Source organism: Pan troglodytes, chromosome 18, assembly GCF_028858775.2.
Source record: "Pan troglodytes isolate AG18354 chromosome 18, NHGRI_mPanTro3-v2.0_pri, whole genome shotgun sequence".
Lineage (NCBI taxonomy): Eukaryota > Metazoa > Chordata > Mammalia > Primates > Hominidae > Pan > Pan troglodytes.
In genome coordinates, this window is record NC_072416.2 from 63,000,001 (window position 1) to 63,017,415 (window position 17,415).

At 38.4% G+C, this 17,415-nt stretch overlaps 1 protein-coding gene across 3 annotated transcripts in view; it reads right to left on the bottom strand.

Annotated features, from left to right (window-relative positions):
• Window positions 1–17,415, bottom strand: part of CDH11 (cadherin 11) — a 58,276-nt gene that overhangs the window by 19,874 nt on the left and 20,987 nt on the right. For 2 of the 3 annotated variants that reach the window (XM_009430929.5, XM_063797840.1), the window contains exons 6-9: window positions 15,465–15,718; window positions 6,335–6,471; window positions 5,362–5,495; window positions 5,010–5,127 (exon numbers count right to left, since the gene is read on the bottom strand). In XM_009430929.5, the coding sequence (XP_009429204.1) occupies window positions 5,010–5,127; window positions 5,362–5,495; window positions 6,335–6,471; window positions 15,465–15,718 (643 nt within the window). Of the gene's footprint in view, window positions 1–975; window positions 2,003–5,009; window positions 5,128–5,361; window positions 5,496–6,334; window positions 6,472–15,464; window positions 15,719–17,415 lie in introns of those variants that run through there. The other variant, XM_054668448.2, reaches the window with a different exon arrangement.

Sequence of the window (17,415 nt, forward strand, 5' to 3'; positions counted from 1 at the left end):
ACAATAAAGATACCCTTACAAAGCAGTGAGACATGACTAAATATTTCATAAATAATATTTTTAAAATGCCCAACAGGTGGGGGAAAAAGATATATAAGAAAGAAGAAAAGATAAGTTAATGTTGATATCAATTTTGGGTGAGGAACACCTTGCTAAGGATAATAGTAAACAGACAAAGACTGACACAAAAAGTGTAACATCTCTACTTAAGAATACAGCAGAGTCAGAATTAAAAGAACATTAAAACATTAGGAAAATCTATGCAGTAGGTATGGTAGGTCAAAGGTGAATAGCATTAATAGATGAACAGACTTTACAAATCAATTGCAAACTGACAAATATATAATTTAAGAGGTGGGCAAAGGACATAAATAGCCAACTTATAAGAACAAAAGAAGAACTGATTAATAATTATTAAAAACACCTGGCTTTAAATGATGAAAGTAACTGGAACTTAAAATGTTACATTTAACTTACCAAATTGTCAATGATTAAAAAGAGTAATACTAACTAGAATTGACTTGGATGTGAGAAAATAAAACCTCACCTGTTTTACCAATGGTATTAAAAATGGTATAACATTTCTGATGATCAGTTTATTAATTAAGTAGCAATAGCTTTTGATCCAGTAATTCCACTCTAGGAGTTTTGTTTGTTTGTTTGTTTGTTGCACTCCGGACTGTTGCCCAGGCTGGAGTGCAGTGGCGCGATCTCAGCTCACTGCAACCTCCACCTCCCAGGTTCAAGCAATTCTCTTGCCTCAGCCTCCCGAGTAGCTGGGACTGCAGGTGCATGCCGGCCAAGCCCAGCTAATTTTTTTGTGTTTTAGTAGGGAAGGGGTTTCACCGTATTGCCCAGGCTGGTCTTGAACTCCTGAGCTCAGGCAATCCACCTGCCTCAGCCTCCCAAAACACTCTAGGAATTTATCCTAGAAGAATAATTAGATATTTGGCGAAGGTGTGGAAAACAATGTACGTACTTACAGTCAACTGATATTATATATCCTCATGGTTGAAGGCAGAAAGACAACTTGAAAATATTGACATACATATATTGATTTGTATCACATACTATTAAGTGGGAAAATTAGTGGACATATATTTTACAGTTGCTTTTCTTTTTTTTTTTTTAAGAAAAGAAATGTATGCAAAGAAAGGATATACAAATAGCAGTGACTATTTCTGGATAGCCTATTATCAAGTTATTTTAATGTTTTAATACCATTTTTGTTGGTTTGTATTTTCCAATTTTCCTGCAAGAAATAGGTATTAATTTTGTAATAGACGCAAATTATAAACTTCTTTGCAAATATATTTTACTACAATTACTATGGCTGTGATTAAAGTGAAAATTGAAGAACCTTGTCCTGTTCTGTTCACACATTCCCTGGAACCCTAGATTAATCCATAAATTAAATTTCAGAATTTGCCTCTTCTGAGGATTGTTATTATTGACAATAGGATAAACAAAGACTTTTGAAATGAATTAACTAGAAGAGACACGAGCTTTATATTCATTTTACAGTGTGCCATGTACAACCAACAGGGCCCTCCAAATATTTAAATTTAGTTTTTGCACTTATTGCTGTGTGACCTTGGGCAAATCACTGACCCTTCTGATGTCTCATATTCTTTCTTTATCTGAAAATTGGATAAAAATATACCACCTGACTGCCCTATGCAACTGTTTGAAGAATTAGGTGAAACAATGACATGAGAAGGTTTTATAAACCAGTTAAGAGCTACACAGAGGAGAGATATTATCTCAGTCTTTTTTTTTTCTTTGCACTTTTCTCATCCATTACATATTTCTCGTGATTTAAGAGAGGCCACATGCCTGGTATTTTCAAAGTAAATGCATCTCAAAACCTGGGCAGACACGCTCTTCATCTGCCCAAATAGCACCATTCCTGATATTAACAGCCCAAGATGGACTTAAATGTTGAAGAATCATCCAGTGTTCTATTTTCCTGCTGCCTGCTGAGTCGGCTTTGAAGCTGGGGCTGCAGAATGGAATAAGATAAAATGAAATAAAAAGCTTGTGTGTATTAAGATGGCTTTTCCTCTTATATTTCTAAAAACGCCGAATGCTTATGCCAGAGTTTAGGCAAACACAATACTGATTATTTACATGGCATAATGGAAGTAAACACTCAAGGAGAAAGAGACTTGATGCTTTTACTCAGCATGATATAAACCATTATCTCATGTTTTCTATGGAAAGCAGTCTCAGTCGAGAAATTTGGTAACTCAGTAGGCTATTAATAGGATATGGAATGTGATTACTCCTTTTGGATTACTTCAATATGTAATTACTTTTAGGAGCTAGTAGAAAGAAAGTCTATTAAATGATAGTTATAGGACTGTATTTGCTTTAAGTTTCTGTAATAGCTTTAAACATGGGAGTTTTCATTAACTGTTTGCCATAGTTAATAAAGTAATTTTTCTTAAAAAGTAGCAATTTCCTGCAAAAATAGTAGCTCAACAGTGGTATTAGTCTCTTATAGGAGAGGGCAGGGGAGATGAATTGTTCAATAAATTGGCTCATCTAGGGTTATATAATCTCCTTGAAAAATATAGATGGTATCCGCAAAGTATTGTGACAAAGTAAAATACTTATAACTCCCTAGAGAACAATATGTCCTAGTATAATGTTTTCAGAGGTTAACAGCAACTAAATATGATTGCACATATAAAAAGAAAATGTACAGGGCAGGTGACGGAGGCAAAGTTATCACATCAGGGAAAGCTTAGTAAAGGTCCTGTTTGTAGGTGTCCCATGATAAACAGTAATATTGCTAGGAATACAGCCCCAGGAGTTAGACCTCCAGTGTAAGTTGAGAATTGCATCAACACAGATAAAAGATTGACCACAAATATTTGAGAAGCTAGACAAAAGATGGTGGCTAAGAGTCATATGAGAACATCTGAGTTTTCTGGGCAACCGAATCAATCTCTTCACTATTGTTAAAACTAAATCCATTATGCAATATATTGTTACAAGCATTTCTTTGTCAGAAAACTGATATAAGCCTAAGCTGAAAAAAATATAGCAGTCTGTCAATTCAAGGTGAAACTGGAAACAAATTTGAGAATGCAGAAAATTCTAAGAGTGAACACAGGGCTTTTCATAAATTCAAATACAGATGTATACATATCTTAGAAAGCATTATGCAAACACTATTTGTGCCACCCTGTTCAATTCAGCTCAGTACACATTTTTAAATGTTCACTATGTGCCTGAGTTTCCTTGTTTTGGAGAAAACTATCATTACAAAATGAATTCCTGTATTACATATGTGTGTCCCATGAGGGGTGTGTGTTTCTGGTTGAGAACTATCCATTTACATTAGTGCTTTGCAGAATTATCTCTTTCAGAGACTTACAAGTGCACATTCGCCAAAGCCAAAACGTAAAAGAAAAATCCTAGTGTAAATACAAACTTAAAGAGTGCTAAGTAACGTTTCTGTTTTAAAATGATGGGAATCATTTACAAATTGAAACGGGTTGTTTCGTAGGCTTCTTTAAAAACACGTTTTTCTACATATAACTTCCTTCACACTTCAGTTCTTAAGAGCAAGTTCATTATAGAAAGCAAGGCATTGGGAGAGAAAAGGCTGTCATAACACCTAGGGCATTTTGCCTCATTGTCTCATTTGGCGTGTGCTTGATTTATAAGGCCCATAATTAAATACTCACATAAGTTCAAGAAATAATAAGGTAAATCAAATCATAGACCCTCAAAATCCAAGCAGCATGAGGAGCGCCTGTCTGCTTTAATCATCAGCACGAAAGGATTCAGTGGTTAAGGCTATAGCATCTGGCCTCTGAGAGCCTGGGTTTAAACCCAACTGTAACTTTTATTTGGTTGATTGATTTGAGACAAGTTACTTAATGATTCTGTGCCTCATTTTTCTCATCTGTGGAATAGGGGTGACAATAATGCCTACCTATGGTGGTGTTAAGAAAATTAAGTGGACAGAGTGTGGAAAGGATCTTGGCATGGGTCGTGGAACACAGCAACTGGTATTTATGGTACTGATGATAGTGATAATAGTAATAGGGAAAGTAATAACACTTACTAGAAAGCTTAAGATCCTCTAAGCCTGTTCTCAGTCGCAGGGAAAGCAATCAACCTATGGCCTAGTACATGGCTAGCATGGATTGCATGAATATAGCAATCTGTATTCCTCCTTTTGCTCCCATGTTAAATGGTGGTATTTGTCTCCCTGTTTTCACAGGCCTGCACCTTCACAAACTTAAATGGGCAATTTCACTACCAAGTAATGGACAGAGAAAAACAGTGTGGATGAGAGTAAAAAATATATACATATATTCATCTTTCCTGGCTCTGCTACCAACTTTATCTAGGGACTGCATCAGGTCTGGGACTACAAAAACAAAAACATCTATTTCTAATAATCTGCAAGTCTAGAACCTCCTTAACTAATGAAAGGGGAAGCAGAAATAGTATTAAATTTTGCCGTTTTTATAATGGACAAACAATGCTTTGTTTCATGCCCTTCAGGCAACAATTCTGCAACTACTTTTAGATATCGAGCTCTGTACCCAGCCACACTGCATTAAAACTGTACTTGGAAAGGAAGGCCAGCTGAAAGATTAAATTGCCTTACAAAGTTGAACTAATCTCTTTTAATGCTTTACTTGATATCAATATTCATAAAGCCGTCCTTCCCCCAAGGGTTTATCAACCTCTTGAAAAAAAAGATAAATGGAGTTGTTTGCATATTGACCCTGTAAGCTTCCCCACTTAGTTTTCCCACTGCTCCATGAATATCAAAGCCAAAAAACGTAAATAAAATTAGACTCACTTATTCGCATGCATCAAATGAGCCCATGTTTCAGAACAGAGGTGGCATTATTATTTCCGGTTTGTTCTTCAACAGGAAGACATTATAAAGATTAGTGAAAATACTTGTGCTATGCAATGTAAACGCCATTTGTTTTCCAGTTCTACTTCTCTGAATGCGTAGGAACCTTAGTACAAACCTCGGTTGTCTCTGACTGTGAAATTTGGATTGTGAATGATTTCAGGGGGTAGGCTGAAGATAAATCTTGGTCCATTGGCCGTGTCATCCTTGTCATCTGCACTAATTGTAACAATTGGCTGAAAGAGAAAGGTGGCCCATAAATAAATCATGCTGACATTGGCACATCATTTATTCAAAAATTTCTGGCTGGCTAGAAAGCCTGATTTTAATTAGGGAACATAACTTCAGAGCAAAACTATGGATCTGAAACCTTTTTGGGCAGTGGTTGGTATCTCCAAGTGATGCTTTAAAAAACACACTCTATTTCCAAGTGCATTGTTCCTAGCCAAGAATAGGGAAAGCAGGATTACCTGGTTGGAAAGTGGCTTGGTCTGATCACTCTCACAGATGAAACCTTCATAAGGGGCAGCAAACTTGGGAGCATTATCGTTGACATCAAGGACCCTAATGGCCACTGGGACTTTGGCTTCCTGATGCCGATTGTCTGGGAAGACAGAATGCAGACAGTCAAGAAAGGTCAAGAAGAAATACACATTGGTCCAAGCATATTCTTGGGAAAGAGTAAACTCCAGCCACCTATCTGGGCAGTGCAGGGAAAGATGTTCTTGTCACAGAATCGATGTAAGAGCTGAAGGGTGCTATTAGTGGGAGAGGCATATCCTAGAATAAATGTCAATATTAAGACCAGTAAGAACTAAAACACTTTTCCACATCTGCTGACTATGATGCTGAGTTTTAATTCTAAAGGCTTATCATGGAGCCTGATCCCCAGAGAGATGTCTATCAAAGTGGTTCTTAAATGTGGGAGTCTAGAGAGTAGCATTAAAACCATCTGGGAACTTGTTGGAAACAAAAATTCTCAGGCCCTATCCCAGACCTACTGAATCAGAGGCTCTGGGGCAGGGTCCAGAAATCAAGCTCGATGACTGATCAACTTGATGCATGATCAAGTTTGAGTTGTTGTCTATAGATAAACAAGAACCCACAAACCCTGGGCCTAAGGACTTTGCTTTTCTGGGTTCAGTGAAGACTAGTGACTGGATGGAGTGGGAAATCTTTCAGTGATGGTTATGAGTTTCAAACTCCTGAGGGCTACTGGCTCTCTTGCCAAGTCTATACCCAGTTCTGTCAGAGAAAACAAGAACATTTCCCTTTGCCTATATGTATTCCTAGAAAGATAACCGAAAACACATTTTAAAGACTGAAAAATCTGTTTAAGACCAAAAAAGTTAGTCTATCTCAGCTATTTTATTTTCCAGAATATAGAGTCTGAAGCAATAATACTTGGTAAAGTAGAATCAAAACCCTGAGGAGAATACTTACGGATTTCTGCTGCAAAGACAGTGATGTTGAGCCAGGCTGTTTCCTCTCTATCCAGAGGTTTTGTAGTTTTAATAAAACCATCCTCTGGATTAATAGTGAAAAATCTGTCGAGGTCAGTGTGACGATCGATGGAATACCTAAGCAGAATGCAAATGAGGCAATTAGACCAAGACATTCAGAGCAGCTTAATATTTGAATATTTTCTCCATGCTATATTTAAAGCAAGCTTCTCAATGAATTGCTTAAGCTAGATTTTCTTTCTAATCAAATTTACTTTTGAAACTTTGTACACGATTCTTTTATAGAAATAACTTTGCCACGTTGGAATTCCTTATTCAGTACAATGAATGAAAGAGTTGTTTAGCATATTTGATTGAGAAGTATAATAATGTGGTGCATATTTCTCCATATTTACTACAATCACCCATCCTCTGAATATTTATGAAACTGCATTTGGAAAGTGAGTTTGCCTTGCTCCCAAACTACTCAGAAAGTCACAAATGTATCAAACCTTTGCCAGATTTTTGCATATGAAATTTTAAATCAGTTCAAGTGTATTTAAATTTATCAAGATCATGTATAGACCTAAAAATCAGTTTGTCTTATTTAAAGAAAAATGCAGCCTGGTGCAGTGTCTCACTCCTGTAATCCCAGCACTTTGGGAGGCCAAGGCGGATGGATCATTTGAGGCCAGGAGTTCAAGACCAGCCTGACCAACATGGTGAAATCGCATCTCTACTAAAAAATACAAAAACTAGCTGGGGATGGTGGCACACACCTATAATCCCAGTTACTCGGGAGGCTGAGGCATGAGAATCATTGAATCCGGGAAGCGGAGGCTGCAGTTAGCCAAGATCATGCCACTGCACTCCAGCCTGGGTGACAGAGAAAGATTCTGTCTCAGGAAAAAAAAAAAAGACAAAAGAAAAATGTTCACTACATTTTAGTAAATCTGTTTAGTTCATTTAGTTTCAGGGGTTCTCAGTTAGCTTGGCTCTGAGTTCCAGCGTGTAATGTACAAAGTAAGCTTGGCCATTTACTTGTAGGGCATTTTCCCATATTTTAATGACTCCAGGCTGTGCATAACAGCACAGCTTGAAGATTTTAGTTACTCCCACCCACTAAGTTAACTTTTTACTAATAACGGATTAAAAAACCACATAATATTATTGGGCTGTATTTGTGGCAAAGTGAGGTGGGAGATGGCGGAAGAATGGCATTTACTGAGTTGTAGTAAGGTAAAATAACTTGCCCAGGATACAGTCTTGTTTTAATGGGTCTGTTGAACTCCAAACCCCTTCCCTTTCCACTCCCTTATACTAACTCCAAAATAGAAAAGAACAAAAATGGGTTATGTTAATTCAGGTAGTATGCTGAGCTTCATAAGTGTGTGGTTTTCTGCTCTTAGAGGTCTAAGCTATGATTTCCCAAAATTTACAAAATGAGTATGTCAGAAGGCATTCAGTGATGGTCAAAAATCAAAGAATATTAGAGATAGCAGAGGTCATGAATATCGGAAGGTTTAATCGCCTGGATTTACAAAAGATGAAATTTACAAATGGCCTATGTCTAGTTTCTGGAAGAGACAATATTGGAAGCCAGATCTTCTAATCCCAGATCATGTTCTTTTCAGGAAAGAGGGACCCCCCACTGAGCGGCACTTCACAGTATACAAACATGAGCTCATTCATGATGTCACTTAACTTCACAGCTCCCCATAGGAATAGAATAATGAGTCCCCTTGCACAGTGACAAAACCAAAGATATTCATACACCTCCTTAATGTCAGGAAAGGCTCAGCAACTGAGCCCTCAGCAGATAACACTACGTGGAAAGGAGTCAAAAAAATAATCAAAGACTTTTTTTCCTTCCATGAAGGAGCTCACTATTTAGTTGACATGACAACACACATGTGGGAAGAAAGATCATTAATAATTCAAGGTTTTATTCCACAGAAATGAAGGGCATGAGTTTTGGGTTTTGGAAGTCCTAAGTACAACTTCATAATCTGCTACATATAAGCTAGATGATATTGGAAAAGCCACTTAAGTTCTTTGAGCCTTAGCATATTTAACTTCTAAAATGTAATGCGTATTTTTTTTTCCAAACAGAATCTCACTATGTGGCCCCAGCTTGTCTTGAACTGCTGGGCTCAAGTCATCCTTCTGCCTCAGGCTCCTGGGTAGCTGGGATTGTAGGAACCTGGCTGAACTGGAATATTAATAGTACCTAACTTTTATGTTATCTGTGAGAATTCAATAAAATAATAAATGTTTAAGATACATAATTTAGTGACTCACACATTGCAACCAACAATAACTGCTATTATTTTTGTTGTTGATGCTGCTGTTACACACTGAGAACAGACTGTGGAAGCTCTCATATGTAAGAGTGTGACCTTCATCCTAGAGCCAGTGAGAAATCATGGAAGGCTTTGAGCAGAGGAGCAAATAAAAGAACGCAAGCTCTCAAGGAGATCAATAACGCATGATGGGCAAGATGGTCTGAGGAAGTGAGAGTAGAAGAAGGAGCAGAGGAAATTTAAGGATTTGATTTTGTTTTTAAATACATGAGGTGATGAGAGTGAAGTACAGGGGTGACAGAGGAAATGGAATCCTAGATGATGATGAAAGCCCAAGTAGGATTTAGTGGATATTTGGGCATCTAGGGGAGGCTGAGAGAGTCCCAGGTAGCTTCTCACCTGAGTGTCTGAGAGAGGGAGATTTAAAGACATTGAAAAAGAAAATGCTTGCTATTGTGAATAGTGCTGTGATGAACAGTTGAGTGCTTGTGTGTTTTTATTTTCCTCTGGATATATATTTTTAAATAAATTTTTATAAAATTGATTTTCCTTTGGATATATGCCCTGTAACGAGACAGGATCAATCATACCCCCAACCTCAGCACTACACAATATAACCATTAACTAACCTACACATGTACCCCCTGAATCAAAAATAAATGTTGAAATTATTTAAAAAATTAAAAAGAAAAAGAAGAAAAATCAATTACCAGGAAGGAAAGGTTGACATTTAATTAAGGATATGTCAAAATGCTCAGAAAGAAAAGACTCAACTCTATTGCAAGCTTCAGGAAGTCAGGGGTGGAAACAGCTGTTTTTGTTTTAAAGTATGTCACAATAATTATAAGATCAAAAATATGTCTTGGATAAATGAGTGAGCCAGTGAAAGAAAAAGCAAATGGGTAAAAATGCACAACAGACAGTATCGTAAATGCAGAGTTAGAGTTGGGGAGAAAGACCAGCCTAGGAGCAGGAAATCTGAAGCATCCACTTAGGTCAATTACGGCTTGGGTAAAAGCCCTATAGGTGAGTGGACACAGAGAGAAGGACCAAGTCAATGCCTGGACAGGGATCAAAGACTAGTGAAGACATCAGGTACAGTGTTATCTGAGGCATAACAGGTTAGTGCCAAGAAAACTAAAGGGAGACAATATTTCAGAAAGGAAATTGTGAACAAAAATGTGTCTAATGCTACAGTCTGAGACAAAAAAAAACAAAAACAAAAAAGTGCAGAATGTCCAAGAAGTTAAGAGTTATGGTGATATTGCAAGGCCTCCATTATATGTCCAAAGACACAAATGTCCTCAAAGTTGAAGAGAAACAACCAGGAAATTAGGAAGGGAGGATAAAAGACCCATTAGATAAAAAGTTTGGAGGCCTTGCCTGATGGCTCAAGCCTGTAATCCCAGCACTTTGGGAGGCCAAGGCGGGCGGATCACCAGAGGTCGGGAGTTCAAGATTAGCCTGGCTAACATGGTGAAACCTGTCTCTATTTATACTAAATATACAAAATTAGCTGGGCATGGTGGCACACACCTATAATCCCAGCTACTTGGGAGAGAATTGCTTGAACCCAGGAGGCGGAGGTTGCAGTGAGCTGGGATCACACCACTGCACTCCAGCCTGGGCAACAGAGTGAGACTCGGTCTCCAAAAATCAACCAACCAACCAACCAACAAAAAAGCTTTGAATAGAGTAGGTGCAGTGGTTCATGCCTGAAATCCCAGCATTTTGGGGAGCTGAGCCAGGAGGATCACTTAAGCCCAGGAGCTTGAGACCAGCATGAGCAACATAGTGAGAACCCCCCTCTCTACAAAAACAAAACAAAAAAAATTAGACAGGCAGAGTGGCATGCACCTGCAGTCCCAGTTACTTGGGAGGCTGATGTGGGAGGTTCACCTGAGCCCAGGGAGCTCAAGTCTGCAGTGAACCATGATGACACCACTGCACTCCAGGCTGGGTGACAGAGTGAGACCCTGTCTCAAAAACAAACAAATATAAAAGCTTTGAATATTCTCTTAAAATTTGTCTGGTATTTCTAAATAACAAAGACCCAAGTAGGTGGGAGTGGGGGGTTGGTTCAAGTGTGGTATTGAGCATCCTTGGATAATTATAGACATGGAAATTGCCTACATGCACAGAACAGCTACCATTTGAAAACATGACCCAAATAATCAATTGCAGATGTGAATCCTTGGAGACAATGAGGTGCAGAGGAAATGAGTGAGTGTTTGTACGTCACAGTCACTGCTCTTCTAAAAAGTTTCTAATGCACCTCGATATTCTAGGCCAGAGATAACTCATTTAAAATTCACACTGTGAAGATTTTTAAGTTGTTTAAAGGTGTTAGAAGGGTCCATAGTCATTATGTAACATATCTTTCTGCGCAAAGAGAATATAGTAATCAAACCTTCTTGGGAAATCTTTCCATTAGTGGCTGCTGGGTTAAAGTAAAAAGCTCAAAATGAACTCAAGACAGATCTGGGCTGAAATCCAGTGTTCAATATTGACTGTCCACATGACTTTAAAGAAGTCTCATCATTGCTCTGAGCCTCACTCTTCCCACCTGTTCAATTCTAGAGCAGTCATAGCCACAAAGGATGTCAGTGAGAACTGACTGAAATAACTTTGTAAAACCTGTTGTATGAGGCTGAAAAGATGCTCAGTAATTGTTAATTATCTCTCTTTTCCTCAGAAGAATCAATGTTCAAAGATCCAAAAGCAACCCAACACCACTTATAGTTGGGAATTCCTTCTTTCCTGCCACTATTTTCTTTGATATAAATGGACAAACTCCATTGTCCGTGTAATTTCCTTTCATATTTAGATCCATTTACTTTTTCATAAGTAAATTCATTAGTGCCTCCCTAAGTATATTGGGAACCCCCAGTGTGTGCTCAATGAAGGTTTGTCAAATAAATGTGTGAATAAGATGTTGTCACTTCTATCACGCCTCCTGTTTTACACTCAAAAACTGTGAGCTTGACCTTCCAAGCCAAATCAGGAGTTATTTTATTTATTTATTTAATAAATGTTTGTTAGACATCGAATTTGGGCCATGTACTCTGTTTAGTGGAAGGCGCAGTGATGATCTAGAACAGGGGCCAGCAAACTTGTTCTGCAAAGGGCCAGCCAGCAAATGTTTAGCTTGTGCAGAAATTAGAATCTCTGTTTCAACTACTCAACTCTGCCCTTGCAGCAGGAAAGAAGACATTGGTAATATGCAAACAAATGATGTGACTGTCTTCCCATATAACATTATCTACAAAAATAGGTGGTGAGAAAAAAGATGAAGAACTCACAGTTCCTGATTTCAAAACATAGTACAAAGTTATGGTGATGAAGGCTATGTGGTACTGCTGTATGGATAGACATATAATTAATGGAATGTAATCAACAGTACAAAACAATCCTGGTTTCTATGACTATGAATGGTCAGTTTTCAACCTGAACGTCAAGACCATTCAATTAAGAAAAAATAGTATTTTCAACAAATAGTGCTGGAATAATTGGATACACACATGCAAAATAATAAAGTTGGACCCCTTCCTGACAACATACATAAAATTATACTCAAAACTGATAAAAATCTAAATGTGAAAGTTAAAACCATAAGTTTATTTTTAAAAAATGTATAAATCATTCATGACTTTAGATTAGACAATTATTTCATTATAGATATTAAAAAAAAAGAATAGACCCTCTAGAATTCATCAAAATTAAAACCTTTTGTGCCTCAAAGGACACTATTAAGAAACTGAAAAGATATCCCATGGAATAAGAAAAAAAATGCAAACCATATACCTGATAAGGCCCTACCATTCAGAATACATAAATAGCTCTTACAACAACAATAAAAAGACAAATAATCCACTTATGAAATGGGCAAAATTCTTGAATAGATATTTCTCCCAAGAAGACATACAAATGGCTAATAAGCACATAAAAAGATGCTCAGGCCAGGTGCAGTGGCTCATGCATGTAATCCCAGCACTTTGCAAGGAAGAAGCAGGTGGATCATTTGAGGCCAGGAATTTGAGACCAGCGTGGCCAACATGGCAAAACCCTGTCTCCATTTTTTAAAAAAATAGCTGGGCCTGGTGGTGTGCACCTGTAGTCCCAGCTACTTGGGGGACTGAAGCACAAGACTCGCCTGAGCCTGGGAAGCATAGGTTGGAGTGAGCTGAGATCGTGCCACTGCACTCCAGCCTGGGCGACAGAGTGAAACTATGTCTCAGTAGCAAATAAATAAATAAATAAACAAATAAAAGATGCTTGGTGTCACTAGTCATTATGGAAATACAAATCAAAACTATAATGATATATCATTTCACACCCACTATGATAGCTATAATCAAAAGAGGCAAAAAAGTGTTGGCGAGAATGTGGAGAAACTGGAATTCTCATATATTGTTGATAAGAAAGTAAAATGGTACAGCCACTGTGGAAAACACTTTGGCAGCTCGTCAGAAAGTTAAACATAGAGTTACCACATAATCCAGCAATTCCACTCCTAGGTATATGCCCAGGAAAGAGGAAAACATGTTCAGGCTAAGACATGTCCAGGAATGTTCAGCATTATTTGTCATAGCCAAGTTTGGAAACAACTCAAACACGTATCCAAATGATAAATGAGCAAATAAAATATGGTGCACCCATACAATGAAAAATTACTCAGAGATAAAAAGAAATGAATTAGTGATGCACTCTGCAACATGAATGAACCTCAAAATCATTATGCTACATGCAAAAATTCAGTTACATAAGACCATGTGTTGTGTTATTCCATTTATATGAAATGTCCAGAATAGGCAAACATACAGACACAAAATAAGTTAATTGTTACAGGAGGCTGGGAAGCAGGAGGAACGGGGAGTGACTGCTAATGGACATGGGATTTCTTTTGTGGGGGGATCAATAAAAATATTCTGGAATTAGACAGCGGTAATGGTTGAACATCTTCATGAAATATACTAAAAACCAATAAATTGTACAAGTTGAACAGGTAAAGTTCATGCTTCATGATATGTAAATTTTTTTCACAACAGAAAAAAAAAAAGAGAGTGAGACAGAAAAGCAAATGGCAGCCAGATTTGGCCTATGGGCTATAGTTTGCCAAGGCCTAAACTAGACAGACATCCAGCTCTTTGAGACTATCCTCTAGTGAGGACCTCGCATAACCGAAGTGTCCCTGCGATGTAGCCTGGGGGGTGAGGTAGGGAGGAGCAAGAGGAAGGACATCCGATACATCTCTAGGGAGCCCTGGAAGAATTCCTATAGGAGATAACACCTAAGTGGAGACGGAGAAAATGAGTCCAATGTGGTAACTTGGAAAGGCAAGGGCTACCAGCTAGAAGGAGGAACATGTGAAGTCCAGGGATTAGGAGACAGCAGGAGAGCTTCAAAGAATGAGATGGAGGTAGAGGGGTGCAAAGAAGTTTTTTAAACTAAGTGAATGAGGTTAGATTATTTTGAAGAGGGAGACAACAGGGAACCACTTAATCATTAATTTTTTCTTGTGTTTTAACTAAGGTAAGATGTGATGTTTGGATGTGCATTGTATGAGGGTCACTCTGGCTGCAGAGTCAGGATTCATGCAGAGAGGTAAATGAAAGACTGGGGGTTGGGAGACCCTGTGGAGGCATAAAAAGAAATCCAAGCAAGAAGGAAATGAGAGGAGTGGCTGTGGGAAAAGAAACTCCTGCTAGAATCCGGTCCAGGGGAAATTCCAGGGCACTATCAACTTCCACTCCGTAAATGTGTGATTCAAGCCCCTTCTCCACCTCCTTCTTATCACCCTCTCATTTTCGTCATTAGCTTCATCAGTCATTAGCTCAGGATGAAGAGGAAAGTGGAGAAGCAGAGTTTTGGATCACTTTTTCTTTCTTTCTTTCTTTTTTTTTTTTGAGACAGGGTCTCACTCTGCCACCCAGGCTAGAATGCAGTGGCTTGATCTCGGCTTACTGCAACCTCTGCCTCTCGGGTTCAAGCGATTGTCCTGCCTCAGCCTCCTGAGGAGCTGGAATTACAGGTGCATGCCACCATGCCCAGCTAAATTTTGTATTTTTAGTAAAGGCAGGGTTTCATTACATTGTAAAGGCTGGGTTCGAACTCCTTACCTTAGGTGATCCACCCGCCTTAGCCTTCCCAAAGTGATGAGATTACAGATGTGAGCCACGGTGCCCAGCCACAGTTCTGGATCACATTTTTTGTCACAAAAAAAGGTATTCATAATAATAAAAGCACCTGAAATTTATTTGGACACTTTACTACTTTTACAAAGTACTCAGCAGCAGTTAGACAGAGCTGGCTTTCCTTGCCTCCTGCTCGGTGGCTGTATCATTCCAGGCAAGTCACTTTGTCTTGCAGTGCCTCCAATTTCCTCTCATTTTAAGGACTAGCAATTTATACATCGATTAAGTTGAGGGGATTGATTAGATCACATACCTAACCTCCTCATAGAGTAACCAGAGAATGGGAAGGTATTTAATAAATTGCAATTACTATAATTATTTCACAATAATTATTTATACTTCCCCACAGTCCTCTGAGGCAGACAGGCCCAGCTCAGGGCTCCGTCACCTAGTATGCCTGGGGGAATCTGCTCCAGAGCAAAGTCATGTAGCTTGAACAATCCTATCCAAAAAGTCAGGAACAGAGGTGAAGGGAAGCTCATGTCTTCTAAATCTTAATCTTGTTTACATTCTATTGAACCTGATAAACTTGAACCCTTTTTGAAATTGAAAAACGTGGTTCCTACAGGGCTTTCCCAGAACCTCTTGACTCTAAAATTCCCCATCCAAGCTCTTAAAATAAATCCGTCTGTACCTTATCGGGCTGTTGGCAGCATCAGGGTCTTTGGCATGCACTCTCCCAACCACGGTGCCAGCAGCTGCATTTTCTTGGACTTCGTGGATGTAACTTGGGGCCAAGAACATAGGGGGCTCATCAGCATCTTCTACTGCGATCTTGACGGTCACAGTGTCCTTGAAAGGACCATTGCTGATAAACTTCGGGTCGATGTGCACGTTGGCTGCCTCTACCTTCAAGCTATAGGCTCTTTTGGTTTCAAAATCTACAGGCTGGCAAGAATGAAGAGAAGATTGACAACCAATTCCTTGAAAGAATAATGGAAGAGAAAGACCCGATTGTTTTACAGGGAAGAGTGAATATTCCTCAAAGAGAGAAAATCAGAGTCTACTCAATTTCAAATTACCTGAGCCATTTGGTCAGAAAATCACACAAATCAATTGCTGAAACTTAGAATGTGCTTAATGGGTCATTCGAAGAGCACAACAGACACAGAAAGACCACGTCATCTAAAATGAAACTTATTCTATATAGCAACACTAATGTTGCCCAAATAAGTCACTAAGAATTACCTAAGGAAGGGAATTAAAACATTGCAAAAATACATTTGGTACCTCATTCTGAAAACTAAGAATCCTGGTAACAAAAATACCACTGAATTTCAGCCAAAAAGCATGTCTTGTTTGATGACTGCTTCATACCTCTCCCACCGGCAACCATCCAGCTTGATCATATTGAAAGCTTTATATTGAAAGTTTCTGACCACGTTGTTTCCCAATGTCTGGGACTCTTACCAGCAATGGCCCATAAGATGACATAGGGTGGTTTATAGGTAATTTGATAGGTGAGGTTGTCAAATGATATTAACTTACATAGTGAGATAATTCTTTCTTTTCCAAGTCTTTAAATCCTTGACACACCAAGTAGAACATCTCCGTTTTAACACATCTGCTCTGCTTCACAATCTCTTTTGTGAGATATTATGATACAACTCTAGCTAGAATGTAATGGCATCATTTTGGTTTGATTGCATTTATTTTTAAGTTACCTTCTATTTTTGGCAAGTGACAAGATAATAAGGGAAATGTTTCCTTTTTTAAAATGCTTCTTTTTTTAAAAAAAGAATGCATATATATTAAAGATGGTCTATTTAAAGAAAAACAAATGAAAGCAGTAAAATTTTACACAAATATGAAAGAAAAAATGAGTAGTAGCATTTGAATGGCTGTAGTTATAGGGAAACTGATAGTAAACACTGCCTAATTTTGAATGAGAGGAGTTACAGTGAATCAGTCAGCAAAGGATGGAAAGTAACATTGTAGCAGAGAAACAAGCCCGGCTGCCTGGGAAACAACTTTCTAATTAGTGCTCTGGATGTTGCTGAACTACCAAATGCTTGGAAAGAGTTTCATCTTTTAACGCCAGCATCTGCCTGCCATGCTGTTGTCATTTGCCTGGCAAACGCTTATTCTGAATGGGCATATAGTCATGGGGCTTATTCCTGATCTAATTTTGCAGTACTCTACACTAAAGCTGATGATCCCAGTTTCAACAGGGTTAAGCAAGTTCAATATCCTTGATACTTTTTCTATCATCTTCCCACCTCCATCTTCCCAGAGTCAGGAAACACTACCTTTTCCTAAATCTAAATCTGCCCCTAGCCTTTCCATCATCCTGGGACCCAGCAGTTCCTTTATCCTTGGCTAGGTTACTGAGCAGCAGAAAGTAATGATATTTATAGGCTGAACATACAAGATTGCTGCAACTTCTAAAAAATCCTTTCAAATATTAGATAGCATTAAACACTGGAATATGATAGTTCTGAGACTGGGTAATTTATAATCAGAAAAGTGGAAATTTTCTAATATCACATAGTCTGTTGATTTTGCTAGAGCAGAAACTTTTGTACTTGGTTTAGGCATATGCCTGAGAACCTGGAGCCATTTTCCCACCGGGAAGCCCTGTGGGT